The sequence below is a fragment of the Garra rufa genome, chromosome 24 (genome assembly GCF_049309525.1).
Source record: "Garra rufa chromosome 24, GarRuf1.0, whole genome shotgun sequence".
NCBI classification, from domain to species: Eukaryota; Metazoa; Chordata; class Actinopteri; order Cypriniformes; family Cyprinidae; genus Garra; species Garra rufa.
This window is the reverse complement of record NC_133384.1, coordinates 18,769,610-18,795,117: the sequence shown is the minus strand read 5'-3', so window position 1 is coordinate 18,795,117 and position 25,508 is coordinate 18,769,610. Positions and strand designations below refer to the sequence as shown.

General features: G+C 38.3%; 3 protein-coding genes across 3 annotated transcripts in view; 2 read left to right on the top strand and 1 right to left on the bottom strand.

The window, feature by feature from the left end:
* The first annotated feature begins 283 nt into the window (after positions 1-283).
* Positions 284-16,033, top strand: LOC141300964 (retinol dehydrogenase 12). Its single transcript, XM_073831237.1, has 7 exons — positions 284-475; positions 4,800-4,915; positions 5,710-5,865; positions 7,685-7,789; positions 11,925-12,134; positions 14,904-15,096; positions 15,717-16,033. The coding sequence occupies exons 1-7, from the start codon at positions 462-464 to the stop codon at positions 15,817-15,819; spliced, it is 897 nt and encodes a 298-aa protein (XP_073687338.1). The 5' UTR covers positions 284-461; the 3' UTR covers positions 15,820-16,033.
* A 1,091-nt stretch (positions 16,034-17,124) lies between these two features.
* Positions 17,125-18,704, top strand: sec61g (SEC61 translocon subunit gamma). Its single transcript, XM_073831240.1, has 4 exons — positions 17,125-17,277; positions 17,888-17,993; positions 18,297-18,399; positions 18,547-18,704. The coding sequence occupies exons 2-4, from the start codon at positions 17,900-17,902 to the stop codon at positions 18,554-18,556; spliced, it is 207 nt and encodes a 68-aa protein (XP_073687341.1). The 5' UTR covers positions 17,125-17,277; positions 17,888-17,899; the 3' UTR covers positions 18,557-18,704.
* Positions 18,705-18,773: 69 nt separating this feature from the next.
* The window catches only part of tpk1 (thiamin pyrophosphokinase 1), a 103,045-nt gene continuing 96,310 nt past the window's right edge, over positions 18,774-25,508 (bottom strand). Inside the window, exon 9 of the mRNA XM_073831239.1 lies at positions 18,774-18,923. Within this exon, the coding sequence (XP_073687340.1) occupies positions 18,784-18,923 (140 nt within the window). The 3' untranslated portion in view covers positions 18,774-18,783. The remainder of the gene's footprint in view (positions 18,924-25,508) is intronic.

The following is a 25,508-nucleotide window of genomic DNA, read 5'->3' as shown; positions in this document are numbered from 1 at the left end:
TTTATGTTCACTGAACGATTTTTATTAAATAAAGCTTGTACAATTGAACGATATCACATCTCTGAGGTAAATCTTCACACAGCGTTCATTGTGTTTATAGAGAAACATCAGACTGACGCAGTGAGGACATCTAGTGGACACGTACGGTCAGTGCTTTTGCTAAATTTGGCTCGTTTTTAAGTGGGGTGACGTGTAACGGAATGTCCAAACTTGCAAAAGTTTCAATTGAACAAAGCCTTCAGGGAGTAAAAGGCCGCCCCAGCGAGCACATTCATGAGAGCGGTGGGTGCATCAAGTACTGAACGAATCACGTTCATATTGAACTCATTGGTCGGAGGACAGAGCTCTGGACGGGAGGAGCTTGGATCCGGACGGCATAGTAGTTTCTCATTCATAAATTACACAGGAGGCTAGAGTAGAGCACTACTGTCTGCTGAGGGAAACCGGCCAGTATTGGAACAATGCACTCAACAAGGTAAGCAATGCGGGTGTCATGAATGAGTCGACTGCAATTGACACAAGCTTTTCTATTCTATTCTTTTCTTTTCTTTTCTTAATTTAAATATGGGAGAATGGGGCTATTTTGTCACACAAGGAAGTAGGCTGTATCTCAGTCAGTAACTATGCGGTTTTGAGTCATATATTCAATTAAATAAATGTGACCCTGGACCGCAAAACCAGTCTTAAGTAGCACAGGAATATTTGTAGCAATAGCCAAAAATACATTGCATGGGTCAGAATGATCAATTTTTAATGGCAAAAATCATTAGGATATTAAGTAAAGATCATGTTCCGTGATCATATTTTGCAAATTTACTACCATAAATATATCAAAACTTAATTTTTGATTTGTAATATGCATTGCTAAGAACTACATTTGGACAGCTTTAAATGTGATTTTCTCAATATTGAGATTTTTTTTTGCACTGTCAGTTTCAAATAGTTGTATTTTGGCCAAATATTGTCCTAACAAACCATACATCGACGAAAGCCTATTGAATCAAAAAACTGAGCTTCATGACATGTTCCAAAACACTCCTATTTTAGATGTCTACAATTTATTATATTTTCGAATGTTACTTTTTTTTTCATGCTGTTTTGTGAATTGCTGTAAGTTTCACAACTATTTTACTTTAGCACTCAATTCATTTAATAGGAGTTTAATGGCAGGTTCATTTGAGAACCTTAAAATAGTGTGACAACATGCCTCACAACTTGGTTTACGTTACTTTTTGTTGACTTTATGTAAAGCAACTTTACGTAGGTTTGTGTCTCTTTGTGACGTTTGAGTCCCCTAGTTAAGTGTCAAAATCACTTTTGTAACTGACCACCAGGAGTTTGGTTGACAGGCGATCTGACCAATCATTTTGGCTGACAATCAAACCAGACAGAGAGTAGATTCAAATTGGTGGACTTGAGCTTGAAAAATTAGTATGTATTGACAGCTTTCAGCGGTTGAAACAAAATACCTTCTGATGTTCACTTATTTTGTGATATATCTAGTAAAGAGGAAGAGATGATCGGTTCACTACCTTTTAACCGGTGACGCTACAGCAGTCTGTCACATCACATTAAAGAGCCACAAATTGCTATTTATTGTTAAAATATATTTAAAAGAAGCTGATACTTTGTTTCATTACAAAAGTAGCCTGTCTTGTCTGTCCGCGCATTGTCAGTTTCCTATCTTTGCTTGGTGATGTATTTTTTTTTACTGCATGAGAACATTTATGTGTGGTATGAGAGCGCCATGACTTGTCAGACATAGCAACACTAACTAAGTGGAGCGGATCTTTGCGAAGGGTCAGTTACAATGGATAGCTGTACGTGTGCATTTGTTGCAGCTGTAAAGCAATCTGCTCTTTTCAGTCAGCTCGAAATCAGCTCGAAACACCATGTGCTGGTGATGCCTGCTGGTCAAAACTGTGTAAATGCAACAGAAACGCAGGCCAAAACAGCTTTTACAAATCCCTTACAAACGTTTTCTTGAAAGTATAATACATTTTAAGCAATTACAACAATAAAATACCATTAAATATTAAGTTTAATAAATGGGGCGTGTGGTGTGATCTCAATGAATTCGGATGATTTACAGGTTCACAGAGATCATTGCCCCCCAATGGCAAACCATTTGAAGTTTGAAACAAGTTATTCAAAGAAGTTTCAAAGCTCCACAAAATAAGTTCCAATGGCAAACCATTAAAATTTCGGATCGGGCTAAATTTTCTGTGTTTTCGCATCCGTAGCAAGCATTTAGGTTGGTGTTTTGACACCTTCAGGTTTTTGATGTGTGAGGAATTTTGACTAATATGGAAAAACACATACACAAATGTCTAATTAAAAATGACTACAAACTGATAAAACCAATTCGGGATCTGGTAAAAAGAGTAATGCTGGTTTGATGATTCGTCACTGGGGGGGGGGGGGGGGGGATCTCAATAAATTTGCATGATGCACGGGTTCAGAGAGATCCCCCCCCCCACCCCATGGCAAACCGTTGAAATTTAGAAATTTTTACCGAAATCACGTAACTTTGACAGTTTGATATGCATTCCGAGCCACTGTTTCGAAACAAGTGATTCACAGAAGTTTCGATGCTCCATGAAGCAGTGCTTCACAACAAGCCATAAATTCTGATTTCAAAAATTTTGCACGTAAAAATAAATACGTCCTCACATTGTGTCAATCAATCAAGTTTTTCTGAAACTTTCATCCGTCATAAAAATTTTCGGATCGGGTTAAATTTTTGTGTTTTGGCATCCGTGGCAAGCATTTTGAGAGGTGTTTTGAGACCTTCAGGTTTTGTGCGTGACGAATTTTGACGAATATAGAAAAACGCATTCACAAATGTCTAATTAAAAATGATTATAAATTGATAAAACTGAGTCAGGATCAGGTAAAAAACCATTGATGCTGATCCAATGGTTCGCCACTGGGGGCGATCTCAATGAATTAGCATGATTCATGCGTTCACACTTCACAGAGATCATTGCCATCCAGTTGTAATGAAGCATGATTCACGGGTTCACAGAAATGAGACATGATTCACGTTTCTAAAAAACATATGACGTAATAAAGCCTCGTTTACTGAAATCATGTGATTTTAAAACACCACTGCTTTAAAACAAATGATTCAAAGATGTTTCGTTGCTCCACAAGGAAGTGCTTCTTTGTCCTAAATAGCGAACTTTCTGTCTTGAGGACTTAAGGTCCTTGCACAGTGAGTCCAAAATTCTCGTCTGAAATTTTTGCACATTAAAAAATATATACAACCTCAAATAGTGTCAATCAATCAATATCAATCAATCAATCAATCATCATAAAAATTCAGATCAGGTCAAATTTTCTGCATTTTCGCAGGTGCTTTGACACCATGAGGTTCTGTTTGTGACAATTTTTTGATGAATACGAAAGATTGCATACAAAAATGTCTCACTTGCACTCATTGTGCAAGGACCTTTACAATGGCCTCTGTGTGCGCATGTCCGTTAAGTCCACAAGACCGTAGGGTGTCCTATTTGTCATTTTAGCTTTTAGAAGTGTGCTCGGATCAGGTTACATTTTCTCTTGTGAGTAACGCAGCTGACTTCTACCTGGCAGTCAAATCGGCATTATGTCACTTAAGTGCAAACTCAGTTGAAGAGAGTGTGAGGGTTTAGGGTGCCATTTGGGACAGGGCCAAAAAGAACCCAGCACTACACCAAACTTGTGTTCAGAACAGACATTTGTGGGGAGCGTGGGAAAGAAACAAGCAGCCAATTGTCTTATTAGAAGTCGGTTTACCAGCAGAATGATTTTGAAACTGATCTTTCCAAATAAAAAAAAATACACATACTGTTGCTATACAGCTTGAGGAAACAGTGATGGAACATTTACATGATGGAAAAGACTCCAAATGAGTCAGTTTACTGAGAAATGAAAACACATAATGAAGGGACTTGGTCAGATGTTGGGGCAATGTTTTCGAGCATTTTCCTTTAAAGGAGTAGTTCACTTTCAGAGCAAGAATTTACAGATAATGTACTCACCCCCTTGTCATCCAAGATGTTCATGTCTTTCTTTCTTCAGTCATAAAGAAATGGTGTTTTTTGCGGAAAACATTTCAGGATTTTTCTCCATATAATGGACTTCTATGGTGCCCCTGAGTTTAAACTTCCAAAATGCAGTTTAGATGCAGCTTCAAAGGGCTCTAAATGATCCCAACCGAAGAAGAAGGGTATAATCTAGCGAAACGATCGGTTATTTTCTAAAAACATTTACAATTTATATACTTTTTAATCTCAAACGCTCATCTTGCCAAGCTAGACAAGACGAGCATTTAAGGTTAAAAGTATATAAAATATTTATTTTTATCATTTTGCTAGATAAGACAATTTTTCCTCGGCTGTGATTTTTTTAGCGACATTTGAAACTGCATTTTGGAGGTTCAAACTCGGGGGCACTATAGAAGTCCATTATATGGTGAGAAATCCTGAAATGTTTTACTCAAAAAACATAATTTCCTTACGACTGAAGAAAGAAAGACATGAACATCTTGGATGACAAGGGAGTGAGTACATTATCTATAAATTCTTGTTCTGAAAGTGAACTACTCCTTTAAGTATTAAGATTAATTTTCGGTTTTTATGTATCTATTTATGTATTTTTTTTTTCTTCTTGTGCAGTAAAATCATATTTTTCTCTCATACAAAATAAAAATGTGTATCAAAAACCATGAAAAATCAGAATGAGAAAAAAGTCAGAATTACGAGATATAAATTCAGAAATTCAAATAAACACATTTGCTCTGTTATCAATTCCAGAAATTTCTTCTGTGGTCAGTGGAGCTCTTCTGTACGTCTTGATGACAAAACAGTCATAATCACAGGAGCCAATACAGGCATTGGTAAAGAAACAGCGAGAGACCTTGCAAAAAGAGGTAAGCAACTAACAAACCTTGATAATTTTATTCATCAAGTTTCAAGAAATGTTAAGTCTCAACATGTTCTTGGCCTTAAAAGGAAAATGCTCTGAATGATCTGATTTGTTCTGTTTACTGCACATGCTGTGAACAGCATTAACTGCCAACCTGTTACGGGACAAAACCATGCTATGTGAGATGCTACTCTAATTAAAAGAGGGTATAGAGAGGTTAGCGGGAATAATTGCAGTCTATCACATCGTACAGACACTATTGTTGGAATTTTGGATGCATAACCATTGAAGTTCTTTTAAATATTGCATAAAATCACCATAATCTAGGATTCATTATCAAGGGTAAATTATACTCATTGTCCTAATGTCAAATGTGATGCAATCAAAACAACAAATAATTTGTCTCATAAGACCGACAGGCTGTTGGAAGCTTTGAATGCGTGCTGATAAATAAACGACAGGATTACAATACTATCTGCCAAAGAGACGTAAAACTGTACACTTTCCCACATGGACCCGCTGAATTCCAACAAAGAAACTCTGATGCTTGCCAGCCAAATTGCTCTGAATAGTATAATAGCCGTTCTGCACAGTAATTACCAAGCAAACAGCTATTGTGTTAGCTCATCAGCCTTACATCCTAGTTTAGCACCAAATTAATTATTATGCAAGGACATTTATGTAAACATAGCTATTTCAGATCTGTGAAGGATATCTGCTCTGTTTCGTGTGAAATCCTCCATGACTGTTTGCACTGGAAAGCACATTATTATGACCTTCTCTATGTGGTGTCCTCAGGGGCTCGAGTCATCATGGCCTGTCGAGACCTGGAAAAAGCAGAGGCAGCCAGAGAAGAATTAATGGACGATTCTGGAAACCAAAACATTGTGGTGAAAAAACTTGATTTATCAGATACCAAATCCATCAGAGCATTTGCAGAACTCATAAACAAGGGTGTGTAAGACATTTGATTAGTTGATTTAAACATATCTATTATCAGAGCTGGGTACATTACTTAAAAGTTGCATGAAAACAAATTGTAGTTAGACCACTTTTAAATTACTTTTATCTAACTTGTATATCACATTGATTTAAATAGGATAATCTTAGCATATTGACATAAAGTACAAAAAGTAAGAAAATACAGACTTTTTGGACAGTGAGATTTTTAATGTTTTTTTTTTTTTTAAGATGTCTCCTCTTCTCACCAAGCCTGCATTTATTTGATCCAAAATACAGCAAAAGTAATATTGTGAAATATTTTTACTATTTAAAATGTAATTTATTCCTGTGATCAGTTTTTTTTTGCATCATTACTCCAGTCTTCAGTGTCACACGATCCTTTTGAAATCATTTTAATATGCTGTTGAAGAAACATTTTATTATTATTATTATTATTATCAATATTAAAAAAAGAGTACATTTTATTTTTAGGATTCTTTGATGAATAGAAAGATCCAAAGATTCACATTTATCGGAAATAAAAAGCTTTTGTAATATTATACACTATACCATTTAAAAGCTTGGAGTCAGTTTATTTATTTATTTTTAAAGAAATTATAGAAATTAATACTTTTATTTAGCAGGGATCCTTTAAATTGATCAAAAGTGATGATTAAGACTTTAATAATGTTACAAATGATTTCTATTTCAGACAAATGATGTACTTTTGAACTTTATATTCATCAAAGAAACCTGAAAAAAATTCTACTAAAAACTCTGCTGTGTTCAACATAATAATAATAATAATAATAATAATAATAATAATAATAATAATAATAATAAATGTTTTTGAGCAGTAAATCGGAATATTAGAATGATTCAAATAGAAAAGTTATTTTAAATAGTACAAATATTTCAGAATTGTATTGTTTTTCTGTGCTTTGGATCAAATGAATGCAGGCTTGGTGAGCAGAAGATACTTATTTAAAAAACATTACAAATCTTACAGTTCAAAAACTTTTGACTAGTGTATATTCTTTTTGGTTATTAACAACATGAAGTTCATTAAACATTATGTTTCACCAGAGTGTCCCAAACTGGTGTTTGTGAAGGAACTGCAGGGGGTTTATGAGTTGATGAAATGAAAAGCTGATAATTAAATCTTAATAAATATTAAATGAAATTAAATAAAAGACTTACTAAAAAATGAAATATTTTATTTGTTTACCTGCATGTCATGTGACCATAACCAATCTTAGAGAACCAATGAACATGCAAATGTGATACTTAATTATTAAAATACTTACCTAAAATGGTGTACAGGTGAAAAAAGATTAGATGACAAAAAAAGTTTTTTTAATTTGCTTGAAAGACAAAAACCTTCCAAACAAAAATACATGGTTAAATAACCTACAGAGTGATATTTCAAATAAATATGACTGTGTCTATCTGTAGTTAATGCCATTTTAACAGGTCTCTATGTAGATATTCACAAAAACTGAAGACTTTTTTCAATACACGGTAGGCTATTTAAGAAAGGACAATTTTAAAGATGAAATAGAGGAGGGAGAATCAACAAATCATGAATAATTTATTGCTATTGTGTAAATAATATGGAATCATGTAATCCATAAAAAGTCACTGTAGTCTGATTATAACTGTTTTAAAATGTAATTAAAACTAAGTACTTAATTTTTGGAATCTGATTATGTAATTCAGAATACATGTAATCAGTTACTACCCAGCTCTGTCTACTTAACATATACACTTTTGAAATACTAGTGTTAATATAATGTTATGTAATATTAATTTCGTTTTTTTTGTATTTTAGAGGAAAAGCAAGTCAACATACTGATCAACAATGCTGGAATCATGATGTGTCCATACTCAAAAACTGCAGATGGCTTTGAGATGCAGTTTGGTGTAAACCATTTAGGTAATGTTTACTTAATGTTTTACAGTATGAACGAATGTGTTTACATGCATTCACTATTTACATTATGAAGATGAATATTATTTTGTGTATTTCCTTTTGAAACAGAAAGTTGCCAGTGGCTTTTAGTTACAGTCAAACCAAGAATTATTCAGACACTAGATATAGTTGTTGATATTTTTTACTAGTAGATGCAGGACACTATAGTTCATTTATGTAAGTGAGGATAGCAAAATAAAGTAAACTGTGACATATTATACCCAACAATTCCTCATACAGTGGACTACCAGTAAAATTGATAACTGTCACAGGGAGAGTCAGAGACGTGCGGATCCATTTGCAGCGTTTATTGAGAAATGTCGACAGGCAGGAGTAATCACCAGAAAACAGGAACAACGTAGGTAATCCGGGAAACAGTTCAATAGACAGGCAATGGTCGCAATGGCAGGAAGCAGGAATCGTCAACGGGGTACACAGTCCAGAGTCATACACAGATAATCCAACACAGAGAAATACGCTTAGAATTACGACCATAGGAACAATAAGACTTCGCAAGGTGGCTGTGTGTGTGAGTGGCTTAAATGCATGTGGGTAAATGTGAAACAGGTGTATGCAGCAATCAGTTCAGTGGGAAACGAGGAGCAGCTGTGTGCAGTGATAGGTGCAGTGGCTTATGGGGATTGCAGTCCAGAATGTGTGTGCAAGAGTTCATGATGAGATAGACCAGATACATGACAGAGCCCCTCCCCAAGGAGCGGCTTCCAGACGCTCTAACCACATAATACAACCTGGAGGGTGGTGGAGCGGAGGCGGAACAGGGGGAGGGATGGAGGGCCAGGTCCATGTAGGGGTACTGGAACCCCGAACTGAGGCGGAGCCGACGGAGGGAGAAGCCATGATGGAGGAAGGGTTGGCTCCTGCATGGGGCCGACCGACGGAGGTGGAGCCGGTGGAGCCCGAGGCGGAACCAGAGAGTCGATGGTCCTGGGCGACACAGAGGATCCGGAGGGCCAAGGCGGAACCCAAGGCTCTGGCGACCCCGGCGGAGATGGAGGTCCGGAGGTACGCAGCGGAGCCGGAGTGACAGAGGATCGAGGCTGTGCCCACGGGAGGGAGGAGGTCCACAGAGCCGGCAGGACGGAGTGACGAGGTGCAGCCGGAGGAGTAGAGTCCAGAGGCGAAGGTGGGGCGACGACTGACCGGGGCGGAGCCAGAGAGACGATGGAGCCCGGAGGAGCTGGTGGGCCGACGGCCGACAACGGAGACGAGGGAGCACAGAGCCGGGGTGGAGCCGCAGGGTCGGAGGGCCGAGGTGGAGTCCAGGACTCAGAGACTGGAGGTGATGGTGAGGGATCCTTCAGTCTGGACACCGATGGAGACTGGCAATCCCACTGCGAGTCCTCTGCACAGAAGGTGGGAGGTGGGATGTGGGTGAGCAGAGGGACTGTCAGGAGACAGAGGTGGCGGGACTGGAGCAGCAGGGAGGGTGGGTGGGAACAGTCCATGCATGAGCTCCGTGACCAGAACCGGGCAGACAGGAATCTCAGGACGACTGGATGGAACCAGCGGAGGCTCTGGAAGGCTGGGCGGAACCAGCGGAGGCTCTGGAAGGCTGGGCGGAACCAGCGGAGGCTCTGGAAGGCTGGGCTGAACCAGCGGAGTCTCTGGAAGGCAGGGCTGAACCAGCGGAGTCTCTGGAAAACTGGGCGGAACCAGCGGAGTCTCTGGAAGGCTGGGCGGAACCAGCGGAGTCTCTGGAAGGCTGGGCGGAACCAGCGGAGTCTCTGGAAGACTGGGCTGAACCAGCGGAGTCTCTGGAAGGCTGGGCGGAACCAGCGGAGTCTCTGGAAGACTGGGCTGAACCAGCGGAGTCTCTGGAAGGCTGGGCGGAACCAGCGGAGTCTCTGGAAGACTGGGCTGAACCAGCGGAGTCTCTGGAAGGCTGGGCTGAACCAGCGGAGTCTCTGGAAGGCTGGGCTGAACCAGCGGAGTCTCTGGAAGGCTGGGCTGAACCAGCGGAGTCTCTGGAAGGCTGGGCTGAACCAGCGGAGTCTCTGGAAGGCTGGGCTGAACCAGCGGAGTCTCTGGAAGGCTGGGCGGAACCAGCGGAGTCTCTGGAAGGCTGGGCGGAACCAGCGGAGTCTCTGGAAGACTGGGCTGAACCAGCGGAGTCTCTGGAAGGCTGGGCGGAACCAGCGGAGTCTCTGGAAGGCTGGCTTGAGGAGCGGGCTCTGGACGACGCTCTTGTGAAGCGGGCTCTGGACGACGCTCTTGTGAAGCGGGCTCTGGACGACGCTCTTGTGAAGCGGGCTCTGGACGATGCTCTTGTGAAGCGGGCTCTGGACAACGCTCTTGAGGAGCGGGCTCTGGACAGCGCTCTTGAGGAGCGGGCTCTGGAGAACTGGACGACCCCAGCGGAGATTCAGGAGGGCTGGGCGTCTCCAGCGGAGACTCTGGAAGAGCAGGCTCTGAGCGAGCGGTCACTGGAGGGCGCTCTGGCGGCGCAGTCACTGGAGGGCGCTCTGGCGGCGCAGTCTCTGATTTGATGGTAGCCATCTTGTGCCATGGCTGTGGAAGGGGGCCCATCTTGAGAGCAGACTCTGGAAGGGCAGCCATTTTGCGAACAGAGTCTAGAAGGGAGGTCATCTTGTCAAGAGACTCTAGAAGGGAGGCCATCTTGCTTACAGACTCATGCGGGTCCATATTGTGATGCTGGAGAATAAAGCTGCTGGATCCTTGTAGTGGCGAAGTCAGAAAACAGGAACAACGTAGGTAATCCGGGAAACAGTTCGATAGACAGGCAATGGTCGCAATGGCAGGAAGCAGGAATCTTCAACGGGGTACACAGTCCAGAGTCATACACAGATAATCCAACACAGAGACAAACGCTTAGAATTACGACCATAGGAACAATAAGACTTCGCCAGGTGGCTGTGTGTGTGAGTGGCTTAAATGCATGTGGGTAAATGTGAAACAGGTGTATGCAGCAATCAGTTCAGTGGGAAACGAGGAGCAGCTGTGTGCAGTGATAGGTGCAGTGGCTTATGGGGATTGCAGTCCAGAATGTGTGTGCAAGAGTTCATGATGAGATAGACCAGATACATGACAATAACTCTGAGTTCTTGTCATATTTTATTAACCTTTTCTAAACTATAATTAACTAAACTGTGATTATGTGAGAATTTGTAATTATTACATTAAATGAAAAAAAAACTTTGCTACAGTTAATGAAATACATTCTAAACACTATTGTTCAAAAGTCTGCGGTCAGTAAGATTTTTTTTTTAGTTTTTGAAATAAGTTAATTTTTTTTATTATTAGAATTTAAAGTAAATGTTTACTAATTTAATATATTTTAAAATGTAATTTATTCCTGTGATGACTAAACTGAATTTTTAGCAGCCATTACTTCAGTCTTCAGTGTCAAGAAAGAGTTCTTATTCTAATCAATGTTGAATTATTGTAAAATATTTGTAATATAGTTATTATAAAGCAGTTATTGCTGTTTTTTGTCATATTTTTGTGGAAGCCGTGATGATTTTTTTCAGGATTCTTTGATGAACATTTTTGATCAATTTAATGAATCCATGCTGAATAAAAGTATTATTTTTTTAAATAAACAAATTACTGACTCTAACATTTTGAAAGGTAGTGTAAGTGTATATTTCTATATTTTAAACTCAAAAGATGAGGCAATTTCAAGTTAGTTTATCAGCATTTTGTTGTAAACACTTATTATGACCCAGGTCTCTCTGTAAAATTAGATTTCCTATATTTAGTCTATAATTGTTCTGACTAGTAAATCAAGTAACTAAGCACAAATTGTGTTTGGTGGTAGACTATTCCTATGTAAAAGGCGACCCTGTTTCACTCAGGAAGTCTCAGATTTCCTATCAATGTGGACTAGTGAACCTCTAAATTGACAGCGCATGCTGTTTAATTGTTTATCAGCCAGATTTGGCTTCCTGTTGAAACCTAAACAATCACATATACTATGTACATCCTTTCCATATACATCCACTTCCATGCATTTATCGAGGAATAGACAAATAAGGTACAGGGGCATCAACAGGACATGAGAGACAATGCAAGGTCAAACAACCCCTGACTATTTTTATCTTCTCCAATCCACCAACAGGTCATTTTCTGCTCACCTACCTTCTGCTGGACCTCCTAAAGAAATCAGCCCCCTGCAGGATCATCAGCGTGGCTTCTATGGCCCATACGTGGGGCAGCATCCATCTGGATGACATAAACAGCGAGAAGGGTTACTCTCCAAGGAGGGCTTACGGCCAGAGCAAACTAGCTAACATCCTCTGCACACGCTCCTTGGCTAAAAGACTGCAGGGTATGTGACCTTCATAGCAAGGCTATCAATGTCAGACTAAACATGATCTATAAGAACTCAAACTAATATCTTGTTTGTCCTCTCTCTACTGAACTAAGCTTGATTTGGTGTTCACGAGAGCACAACGTGACATTAAATGCATTGTTTTTACCCCTGTCAGACTACATAAACAGGACACACAGTGGCAGAGGTGGTCACAACTGATCGTTGTGTTTGTCTCAGACTATTTCCTTGAGGATGCAGGACTGTCCTAAGCATGTGGAGAATGTCCTGTTGATATGCCAGCAGTTTAACTATGCCAAGATAAACTATGATAAAACTATGATGAAGTATGATTAAAGAATTAGTTCACTTCCAGAACAAAAACTTACAGATAATGTACTCACCCCCTTGTCATCCAAGATGTTCATGACTTTCTTTCTTCAGTCGTAAAGAAATTATTTTTTTGAGGAAAACATTTCAGGAATTGTCTCCATGTAGTGGACTTCTATGGTGCCCGCGAGTTTGAACTTCCAAAATTCCATTTAAATGTAGCTTCAAAGGACTCTAAACGATCCCAGTTAAGAAATAAGGGTCTTATCTAGTAAAACGATTAGTCATTTTTTTAAATAAATGAATATTTATACATTTTTTAACCACAAATGCTCGTCTTACCTAGCTCTCCTCCAACTTCAAAATCATCCTACATTGCTGTTTTGGCGTTTGATCTTCTTTGCACATTCACTTTGCAAACACTTGGTCGGCACTTCTGCAGCGATGTAAGACGAAGTTGGAGGAGAAAACGAGATGGGAGTTTTTTGACATAACCTGTAACTGTATTGAACCGGAGCTCACAATGAGGAGAGGGTAGCATCTTCAGTTTCTTTGGCTTGGATGTTCCAAAACATTAATTTTGTTTTTTCTTTAACCATTCTTTGGTAGAATGATTTGTGTGCTTGCCGTCATTTTCTTCCTGCATCACCCATTTTCTCTTGCGATTCAGTTCTCGGACATATGCCCTGACATTTTCCTTGAGAATTTCCTGGTATAATTCCGAATTCATATTGCTCAGTTTGGGCCTTGATTTCTAAACCTGTTGTTTTAATATACTGAAACCTTCTGCAGCAATAACTGCAGCTAAATGTTTCCTGTAACTGCTGATCAGTCCTCAACAACCGCTTGTATGAATTTTAGCCCATTCCTCAGTACAAAACTATTTTACTCTTTTTTACTTTTTAACTGTGATGTTGGTGGGTTTCCTCCTATGAACTGCTTGCTTCAGGTCCTTACACAACCTTTCAGTTGGATTAAGGTCTGGACTTTGACTTGGCCTTTCCAAAACTTTCATTCCATTCTGTTAACTTTGTTATTCTTTAACCATTCTTTGGTAGAAAGACACGTGCTTGAGGTCATTGTCTTGCTGCATGACCAATTTTCTTTTGAGAATCCGTTCTCGGACATACAGTATGTCCTGACATTTTCCTTTAGAATTTCCTGGTATAATTCAAAATTCATTGTTCCATCAATGATGGCAAGCCACCCTGGCCCAGATGCAGCCAACCAGGCCCAAACCATGATACTACAACCACCATGTTTCATAGATGGGATAAGGTTCTTATGCTGAGATATAGTGAGTTCTTTTCTCCAAACATATCATTCTTATCTGTCCACAAAACATTTCTCCAATAACCCTCTGGCTTGTCCACATGATCTTTAGCAAACTGCAAATGGGCAGCAATATTATTTTGAAGGTTATTGAGTGTTCTCCTGATGTTCTCCCAATGTGAGAAAGGCCTTTAGTTACTTAGAAGTTACTCTGGGGTCTTTGCAACCTTGCGGACTTCTGGCTTTTGGAGCAATCTTTGCTAGTCGACCACTCCTGAAGAGGGTAAGAATGGTCTTTAATTTCCTCCATTTGTACCATGTCTGCCTATATGTGAATTTGTGTAGTCCAAACTGTTTAGAGATTGTTTTTTAACCTTTTCCAGCCTGATGAGCAACAAAACACTTTTTTTCTGAGGTGCTCAGAGATGTCCTTTGTTCATGCCATGATCCACTTCCACAAACATGTGGTTGTTCTGGGCTGATTCCGTTCTCATGATCATTGAAACTCCACAAGATGACATCTTGAATGGAGCCCCAAACCGAGGGAGATTGACAGTTATTTTGTTGACTGTATTTTTCTTCCATTTGCGAATAATCGTACCAACTGTTGTCACCTTCTCACCAAGCTGCTTGGCGATGGACTTGTAGCCCATTCCATCTTTGTGTAGGTCTACAATCTTGCCCCTGACATCCTTGGACAGCTCTTTGGTTTTGGCTATGGTGGACAGTTTGGAATCTGATTGATTGCTTCTGTGGACAGGTGTCTTTTATACAGGTAACAAGCAGAGATTAGGAGCATTCCCTTTAGAGAGTGCTCCTAATCTCAGCTCATTACACCTGGGACACCTGGGAGCCAGAAATCTTGCTGATTGATAGGGGATCAAATACTTATTTCACGCATTAAAATGCAAATCAATTTATAATTTTTTTGAAATGCATTTTTCTGGAGTTCTTTGGATTTGGATTCTGTCTCTCACTGTTAAAATAAACCAACCATTGAAATAAAAGACTTATAATTTCTTTGCCAGTGTGCAAACAAAAAAAATCAGCATGGAAACATGCTTAAATTCTAATCTAATCATGGAGGTGCAAAAGAAGAAAATAATTTTTACAACTGTTTTAATCATTTGTTCACTTTTGTGTCACCTGCTAACTAGTGAAATATGGTCATGGTTGTGATTGTAGGCAGTGGTGTGACTGTGTACTCCCTCCATCCTGGTGTGGTGCAGTCAGAGCTGTTTAGGAACCTCAGCAAGCCTGTGCAGATAGCATTCAAGGTCTTCAGTCCCTTCACCAAAAACACAATTCAGGGGGCTCAGACCACCATCTACTGCGCTGTGGAGCCCAAGCTGGACAACGAGAGTGGAGGATATTACAGGTACATGCAATGTACAATATAGCACATGCAATATAGAAATAATTTTTGTCATATTAATACTCAATAAGGGTGTGTTCACACTTGTCATGTTTGGTTCGATTGCTCTATTAGTGCGGTTCATTTGAGCAAGTGTGAAAGCTGCCATCCGAACCCTGGTGCGCACCAAACAAGCGGACCAAGACCACTGAAAGTATGGGTCCCTGTCTGCTTCCAAACAAACTCTGGTGCGGTTCAAAATAATATGAATGCAACATGGACCAAATACTTCTAAACGAACCAAAAACAGGAAGTAATGACAAAATGCGACGCTATGCGACATGATTTCATGAAGGGAACAAGCGGTGTATCCAAAACAAAATGAGCAGAGGGAAAACGTGGAGCAACAAGAAGGTGAAGTGCCTTTTATGAGCTTTGAGATCGCAGGTGGTGAAAATGAAATCACATACAGTATCTTTAGGTTCGCTGTCAAAAATGCCAGTGTGAACGCTAAGGGGACCAGGACCAACTGTATGATTTTCCTTTTTGGTCCGGACCAAATGAACCAAATGAGCCGAATTACAAGTGTGAACACACCCTAAGACAGTGTCATTTATAAGAATGAGAATCTGCTTTGTTTCCAGCGACTGTGCTCCAGCACGTTGTTCAAGAGAAGCTTTAGATGATGAAATGGCTCAGAAACTCTGGGAACTCAGCTGTCAGATGCTTGGCATTACATGGGACTGATTGAGCAGTGACACTGTTTTAAGAGCAGAATGAAAGCTTTTGGACTAACGTCATAGATAATGGAAACTTTAGTATTCATACAATGCATGACTGAATCAGCACTATGTTTTATATTGTATTTAATACCCTTGCCTATGCTGTTTTAATTTCAATAGACCTAATGAACTGTTATGAATTGAAATGTATTTTGGTCTATTAAATCTTTTATCTTATGGATTTGTTTCTTTTTGCCAATGAGCTGCTGTAGTATCCACAGTTAATGAACTAAGGAGAACTGCTAATCTGAAGCATGATTTCTCAGGATGTTTGCCTTCCTGCTATCATATAAAGTATGGAGCCCCCAAGGAGGCATGGTAATGAAAAAGAAATATGAGGTAATGGAAGGAAAAATTATATTTTAATGCATTTGCGTTCTCTTGCAAAAATATTTAGTTACCCTGAGAAACGTTTGCTCGCAAAGGCATTCAAATACAGTTTTTCCCAAACTGCTACGAAGCCCCTTAAAGGAACATTGTGATGGTGAACAAAACGAGATACGAAAAGTTATATTTCATTACTGCTGCTGAAAATGGTCAATTATTGTCATGTTTTGGGCTGTACTAATCAGTTGGACTGGGAAAAAAATTTGGAGTAATATAGACTGCCAAAAGTAATGACAAATCAAGGAGTGCAAAAAACTGTCTGAGGAACAAAAGGGATTTTTGGTTGGTCAAACTGAACCGAGATTTCCAGGGCAAGAATCTTGACAAACATTCATGTTTGTTCTTTTCATTTCCAGTCAGGTAGGTGAAATATTAGACTATAATTTTAATTATTACTGCTTGCATATATCTTTACCAACTATTAACTTTAGTTTGTCAAAATATTGTACCCTTTCTTGCTTACTAGGTCCTTCTTTATATGATTTAGCTTCCACATGCTTTTTTTCCTGGTTTAGACAGCATAAATTAGCAAAACAACATATTGAGTAGTACATTAACAGTGCAATCAATGCTGTTGTTTACATCATTGAGTATCTCCAATATAGCTCCGCATTCGGGTAACTGACCAAACCGTGAGGTAAGTAAAAAAACCCTCTATTATTTCCATCACTAAAGTTTGCAGAGTGGAGGTAAATTTCTTGAGAGAAAGCAAATGTTTTGTAACAATTCTCACAGACAGACCGACAGATAGCTTACACACCGTCTACGTTGCTTTATCCATCTCTGAGGTAACGATGATGTGGACAAGTCGTTTGGCGCTTTAAACTCCAGTCGCTAGATGGCAGTGAGCACGTCACTGCGCCCATCTATATATATCTATGACTGCGCCCAGAAGTCGTAAGCGAACGCGCATGCGTCACTCTTAGCGCTGCGTCAGTCTTTCCGCACTTAAATCTACGTGGCTTTACACAGAGCCTCCGCTCAGTTAGCTACACTCGGCTGAACCACTGCTTCGTCTTTGGATTTGTCAACACAGGTAAGTATCTTTTCGTCAACTTTGGGTGTTTAGCAGTCTATATTCATATAACATAAAGAATGTAGCTTTAAAATAAGGTCATACAGTTCAGTTTCTTATTGAGGACGTGTCTGCTGTGATGCCTTAGTTTTAGCGTAACGTTAAACACAGTTTCTGACTCATCAGATATCATTACTTTCTTAGTCTGTCTTAGAGTTTAAAAATACTTCACTTTTAGATGCTTATTTTGGTTTGTAGATTAATTTAAAAGAGATCAAATCATTTGCAAACGTTTTTATAGTGTAAAATGCGAAGTATTCAGGCTAACAGTGCTAGTTAGCCAATCTGTAGAATATAGGCAATGGTCATTAAAGATTTGTAGTTGGTAACTAAGTTAGGGGTTTAACAACTAACGTTAACAGTTAGAACCTCTTAAGAATGTTATAAAAGCTAATCCTTGGTTTCGGGGTGGAGGTTATCTGGGTCTTTAGTAAAACTGGTTTCTGTGAAATGTTGACGTAGAGGTCTGGTTGTGGTTCGTTTTCTGTTCTCTGAGGATGTTTAGTGTTTGTAGTTCACATTTGTGTTTGAGTTGAAACGTTCTGACCTGGTTCTGTTTTTTTCTCTTCAGCCTCACATCAAGATGGATCAGGTTATGCAGTTCGTGGAGCCCAGCAGGCAGTTCGTCAAGGACTCCATCAGACTCGTGAAAAGATGCACAAAGCCAGACAGAAAAGGTACGTCCAGGCCTTTTTCTTTCTAATTTGAAGATCTGATAAGCATAAAGAATATTTAGGGATACTGATGCTATAACGTATGAATCTCTTAATCTCTTGAGCTGAACGATCTTACAAATATACAGTAATATACAGTAACTTTTTATTGTCAGGAAAATTAAAGTGACAAACTGATATCTATCTACTCCATCTGCAGCCTGTATACCATTTTTGTGTATTTATTGGGTGTATTTGACATTAAATGTACATTATTTCTTTTTATGATAAAATGGCTATTTTATTTCTGCATTTCCTGCTCTGTAGAATTCCAGAAGATTGCGATGGCAACAGCAATTGGATTCGCCATCATGGGCTTCATTGGATTCTTCGTCAAACTCATCCACATCCCCATCAACAACATCATTGTGTAAGTAATCCACAAAAACACAATTAACTGTAATTCAGTCTTTAATTGCACGTGATTACAAAAACATGATCCAATCTAATACTACAGTGTCTTTGATTTGATCAAGTCTGTGATTTAAATCATGATTGTTTGTCGTCTTGTTAACAGTGGTGGTTGAATCCGTTGCACTGAGGTTAAACCGATCTTCGGCTGCCTGAAACAGTGTTGGATGATGGACTGATTGCGGACATTTGTAAAAATCATGTTTTATTTTGTGCGTGTTAACATTTATATTTGGCTGTGTTAATAAATCAAAAGTTACACTACTCATTGTCTTCATTAATTAAAGGCTGTTAGTGCTAAGGAAAAGGCACATTTTAAAGGCTTGCGGCTTTGGTGATTTGTTCACAGTGGTTTGATTCCCATACTCCATAAAAGTGGCTTGTCGGTGGTGACCGTCACAGGTTTCCTGCCTTCTTTGGGGTCGTGGTCCTCGTAAGTGTTGGATGTGCTTACAAGCTGTCCAAAAGCCAATATTTGATTGTCTGTAAAAAGAGAGAAAATAACTAATAAGCGCAAAGTTTTATACAGTGTCAAAAGTTTTTAAACAGTACGGTTTTTAAAGTCTCTTCTGCTCACCAAGCCTGCATTTATTTGATTCAACGTACAATCAAATTTTGAAATATTTTTAGAATATATTTGAAAATGTAATTTATTCCTGTGGTCAAAGCTACATTTTCAGCATCATTACTCAAATCATTTGCAACATTATACCATTCAAAAGCTTGGAGTCAGTATAACTTTTTCTTTTTGCGAAAGAAATTAATACTTTGATTTAGAAAGGCTGCTTTAAATTGCTCAAAAGTGATAAAGACATATATTACAAAATATTTTTATTTTAGATGAATGCTGTTTTTCTGAACTTTCTACTCAAAGAAACCTGAAAACAATTCTACTCAGCTGTTTTCAACATAATATTAGAATGGAGTAATGTTTCAAAAACTCAGCTTTGAAATCACAGGAAGAAATTACATTTTAAAATATACCCAAATAGAAAACAGTTGTTTTAAATAGAAAAAAAACTCTATTTGCTGTATTTTGGATCAAATAAATGCAGGTCTGGTGAGCAGAAGAGACTTCTTTAAATAAAACATTAAATCATACTGTTCAAAAACTTTTGACTGGTAGTGTATACATTCCAAACAGTTAAAAAGGAATAGTTTATCATCACTTGCTCTGGAGTGAATGGGTGCCATCAGAATGAGAGTCCAAACAACTGATAAAAACATAGTAGTCCACATGCCTCCAGTTAATCAATTTACATCTTGTGAAACTAAAAGCTGCATATTTAAGAAACTAATAATTATATATATATATATATATAAACTTAAAACCGTTGCTTCCAGCTAAAATCCTTTATCCATATTATTGCTTCCTTCAGCAAAAATGTTGTTTTGTCTGAATCCGGAGAGAAATACACAAAAGATTAAACACCATTTACAAGTGAAAAATAGTCCAAAACGGATCTAAACAATAAAAAAGGTCACAATTAGTGGATTTTGATGTGAAAGAACAACAGGGGATGGACTTTTTCACTAGAGGAGGCTTTATTTTGTAGTATGGACTGGTATTAAAGAAGCGACAGTTTAAATTTAAAAGCATTTATAAGAAACAAATCCATTTTTTTGTTTCACAATAAATACATTTTTCAAGGACTTTAATTAGAGATTTCACTTAATCAAACAATGTCTTTTTCAAATTTTAAAAAAAGTTAAGATAAATAAAAATATACTAATAAAAAAGGCAAAAATAAAGTTAAGGGATTTGTGTATCATTTTTTCTGTTTTGTTTTTATAACTGCACTGCCCTAATGGTTTGATGTTTTCTACTGTTTAAGAAAAGAGAAAAAAAAGATTCGGGAAATGTCTCCAAAATCCTGGGCCCGTATCCCTAAAGAATTTTTGTGCAAAAAGTGGCTCCTAGCGGCCAAATTCTAAGAAAATTCTCAGAGTCATGACGTTTTCTTAGAATTTCCCCTAAAAGTGACACGAAAATCCCAGTTAATATAAAAGCTATTCCTCAAGATTCCTAGCGCTTAAAAGGGCTCCTAAGGCGAGATCTGCTAAGAGCAGGGAAGAGGACTTTTAGTGGCTTAGGAGTTCCCCTAAGCAGCTGCACAAAATGGCCAACAGAGGAGGCAGGAGAGATGTCCTGCAAACACTGGATGACAGGGAATTATTGAGACGCTACAGATTGGATCGTGCAGGAATCATGTTTGTGGTGGATCTCTTTAGAGATGCAATTACTTCACCAACTCGACGCCACAACGCTATTACACCGGAGAAGAAAGTAATCACAACCCTGAGATATTTGTTAGCAAGCCTTCATAAATAGACCAGCCAGCAATCACAGACATTGATAAAAGCTGAGCCGTGTTACCCTCGTTAAGACCACACTGAGTTGTAACGTTGCAATTTCTACTTCATTAAGGACAGCCCCTTGAGATAGGCCATCTTGTTTTCAATGGGGTCCAATGGGAGTGAAAGTACTAGGATATTAATATGAGCAAATAAGACACAAATCATTATTTGACCAGGGTGTAATGAGCTTAAGTTTTCACATATTTTAGATTCTAATGTTAGGCTATAACCCCTACAGCTTACTATTCATTTTCCAGATATTTTCTTGAATGTGAAATATTATTTACAATTACAGTCTGCATAAGATTAGAGTGTATAATTATGTTTATTGATTTGAGGGTACATCCTTTGCTCATTATCACCAAAAGTTCATTTTCATCAAACTTGTAGGATCAACCAATCACGGCTTTTGAAATGATGACTCATACCTAGCAACGGGGTCAACCACACCTCCTCACTAAGATAGGATTTTCCATCCATTCCTTGCTCAGAGTTCACTGAAAATGTTCTGGAATCACTTCTAAGCTAAAACTCCTGGCAAGGAATTTTTAGGTTAAGTTAGGAGCTCTCTGAGAGGATTCTCAGAATCTTTAGGGATACGGGCCCAGGACTTTGGTGCCGGTTCGCGAATCATTTGATTCAGTTCGGTACTTCAGAGCACGTATGGCAAATAATTAGTTTCAGATCAGGATTTCGAAGTCATTTCCTGAATCTTTTATTTTTTTCTCTTAAACAGTAGAAAACATTGAACCACTTTGGTGCAGGTTCACTCCATTCAATTCGCTAAATGATTTATCAGCTAAATCAAATCATTCAGGATATGCGAAGTTCCGATCTAAATCAAATCATTCGCAATATGCAATATAAAGTCCTGATCTAAGTCAAATGATTCGCAATCCATCAGGAGCGCTTCGACACAGGGAATCATTTTGTGTTAATTCAGAGTTTCAAAAAAGCTCCAATTGACCCATCAACAGGTGCTTTTTAAAAGCGATGTCGAAATTAGAAAATGAATGGCTTTTTTAATCGCATCTGGTTTTTGCTAGTGAATTACTTGGAATGAATGATCAAAGTCACGAGTTTGAATCAGTCGGAGCGATTTCAGCATAAATGACTCAATTGATTTGGTTCATCTGTTCCTCTTCTCGCGTCTTCAGACATGTTTACATGACATTGCCAGTACTACTACTGACTTAGCTCACTAGTTTTCTGACATTAACTAAAATAAGCCAAAAAGCTATGTTTTTTTTTTTAATTGCATGAATTTTGCGTGAAAAGACAAGTGTTTAATTTTTTCAGTAAGCACATATTTCGTACATTGTCTTTCAATAATTCAAGCACTTTTCAAGTACCTCTTTAGGAATATTGTTATTTTAGGTTTTCCAGGCCTTACATTTCAACAAGTCAAATTCAAGTACTTCAAGCACCTTGTACGAGCTCTGATTAATTGATGGAATGTCATGTGTATTATTGTGATGTTTTTGGACTCTCATTCTGACGGCACCCACTCACTGCAGATGATCCGTTGTCGAGCAAGTGATTTAATACTAAATCTGTTCTGATGAAGAAACAAACTCATCTACATCTTGAATAGGTGTTAAAAGTTTTAGCAAACGTTCATTTTCAGGTGAACTACTTCTTTAAGTCACTTAACGACTGAGGATTTTCAAGCACTTAAGGTGCAAAGAAGGGTGGGAAGTGAAGGGGATAAGACAAAAATGTCACCAAAGTGTCCAAGTAACCACCGAAAAGCTGTGAATGCACCGAATCCGCCTGCTGTGGTTTTAATTAAATTGGCCGCCTGAGGCTTCTCACCAAACCCGCCAGGGGTGCTTGTGGAAATGTTCTAATGAGTGAAGCGGGACAGAACATGCCCTCGCGTAACCTGGTGGGAACGACAGTGTTTTCTCAGTCTCCGGCTCTCTCATTCAGTTTAACTGCTCAGTGGAAACCCCGAGCAGCAGCGATGCTGTAATCTGGGTGCCAGACAGAGTTCAATGGCTCTCACTTCAATGGCCCCAGCCATCCAGCAACAAAAGCGTACATTTCTCTTGATCACTGAGCACGCTATTCCCTTCAGAGAGACCCAGGTGCCACTCAGAGAGAAGTTATACCTGTTGGCTGGAATGTGACCGAATTAAGAATTCCGCCGGTCCCTTCTAACACCAGACACACTTGACTGAAGTCATTTATGTGAGGCCACTGAAGTGGAGAAGAGAGTTTATTATTTGGAGCAGCAGACTGGTTAACGCTGTGGTTTTACACTCCCCCCTGCAGCAAGTTTTCATGAGAAACTATTCAAACTTCAAGATTGTTTTTCATATCTTCAGTAAGATTCTTGTCAAGTTAGTCTCTAATGAGCCTATACTGACCCCCAGTGGCAAAACTGCATTGTTGTTTACCACAACATCCGAAAGCTCTCTAACCCTCGTTAGACAGTAATACCACGTTCAAGGCACAGAAATGTAGTAAGGACGTCCTTAAAATACTCCATGTGACAACAGTGGTTCAACCGTAATGTTATGAAGCTGTGAGAATACTTTTTGTGCGCAAAGAAAAGAAAAATAACTTAATTCAAAGTCTTCTCTGGACAGTCCACTGCCATTTTCGTACCACGACGCATGCGTCAGAAATCACTCAGATTTCATCAAAAATATCTCAATTTGTGGCCCTCAGATGAACAAAAGTCTTACAAGTTTAAAACGACACGAGGGTGAGTAATTAATGACAGAATTTTCATCTCTTTAAACCTCTGACTGAAAAAAAATCTAGGTTGTAATTCACAATGTATCCTAAACTCTGGCTATCAAAATTCATACCCAGAATCCGTTAATTGCTTATGCTGAGGAAGACTTAATTTCACCGAATAGTAAATACGCATACAAACACATGAAATTGTATTTCCCATATAATATTATCCCGTCGCAGCTAGAGAAAACGAAGTAAACAAGGCAATAGCTGACGCTGGATGAGATGTTTTACTCTGAGGCTACTGAAGAGACTTCAAAGTCTGAAGAAATATCACCGGACTTCAAAGGGAGCATGACAAGAGGAAAAACAAGCGGAGACGACTGACTTTCGTCTGTCACTAACGATGAGCTGTTCACAATGGGCTGCTCCAGTTTATCACGACTGTCACACTGATAATTAAGTCAATTTCGAGAAAACAATAGTTGCTGAGATCTAAACACTGATAACCTTGACTAAACTTTGCAATTATCTCACCGCCCCCCGGTTTCAGCTCTTTAACAGACGCGCATTTAGTGAGTAAAGAAAAAATATGTTTCATCAAACAGTAGCTAAAGCAATGTCTGGTCACATCTTGCAGTTCACAATTTGACCAGAGATGGCGACAAAGCACTGTGAGATGTGGTGCGTGTCGCCTCTGTGTTGATCATTTTCAGAAATACCTTCAAGCTGGCCTCTTTAAAAATGCTGGAGCAATGTATTATCCACTTTTTCTTTGTTTCACCGAACATTTCAGCATTTTCAAAGAGCAGCATTTAAAAGGCGTATGAGATGCATTATTGTGTATATAACCTGTGAAGAACATTTTTCTTAAAGAATATTCAGCCTATTTTTGGGCCTTTTTTCCTTGTGTTATTACCAGTGTTGGCCTAGTTACTCAAAGACCGTAATATATTACTGATTACTAGTTACTCCGTTAAAAAGTAATATTGTTACTTTACTTATTACTTTCTGGCAACAGTAATTAGTTACTCTATTTACATTACTTCATCTTCACGCCCCACACAAGTTGTAACTGTTTATGTTCCACATAAAATTCTTCTAGAATGTTACTAACAACATATTTCTGCCTCACCATTTGACCAAAATCCACATTAGTTCACAGTCAGAAGTTATTACAAACTATCAGTAGTGATTGATAATGGCATTCAAGTAGAAGTGTTGTATTATTCACATAAATTGTCATGTGTAGCTTGATTGTAATTATATTTCATTATGTATTTTGACAAATCACATAAGTTTGTAAGAAACTGTTTCATTTTCCAAAAATAATTTTTAATTATAGTAATATAATGTACCACATGCTGATCAGAAAGATGTGGGTGGGATGTAATGCCAGAGTAAGGTAAAGCTACAATTTACACAACGGTGTTCAGACCATCTGTTTTTTTTTTCTGACAAAATCATGCATGTGCCAGTCATGACAATTATGAAAATAAATCTAGGAATTATTTAATTGTTGATTTTAAATTAGTGAGGTTGAGCCATCAAGTAACTAAGCTATTTTATGAATGGTAACTGTAATATTATTACTGAAATCTTATTAGTAATTAGTTACACTACTAGTTACTGCAAAAAGTAATATTATTACAGTAACTAAATTACAAGTAATTAGTTACTGCCCAACACTGGTTATTACAATTCCTATTACCTTAATTAAAATAAATGAATAAATAAATAAAATAAATGAAAATATTATACATTTATATACATACACATTTTTATATAATAAAATATATAAATATATAAATATATATTAATAATCAATATTATATAATATTTATATAAAAAGCCTATTTAAAGTACAATTCGTTTTTTTCATTATGACCATTTACCTTACCATTCTAATGACCTTAATTAAAATAAAAATTAATTAAATAAACAAATACAAACATAAATGATAACCTATTTTAAAAAACTAATCTACATAAACTATATAACATTTATATAATGTAACATTAT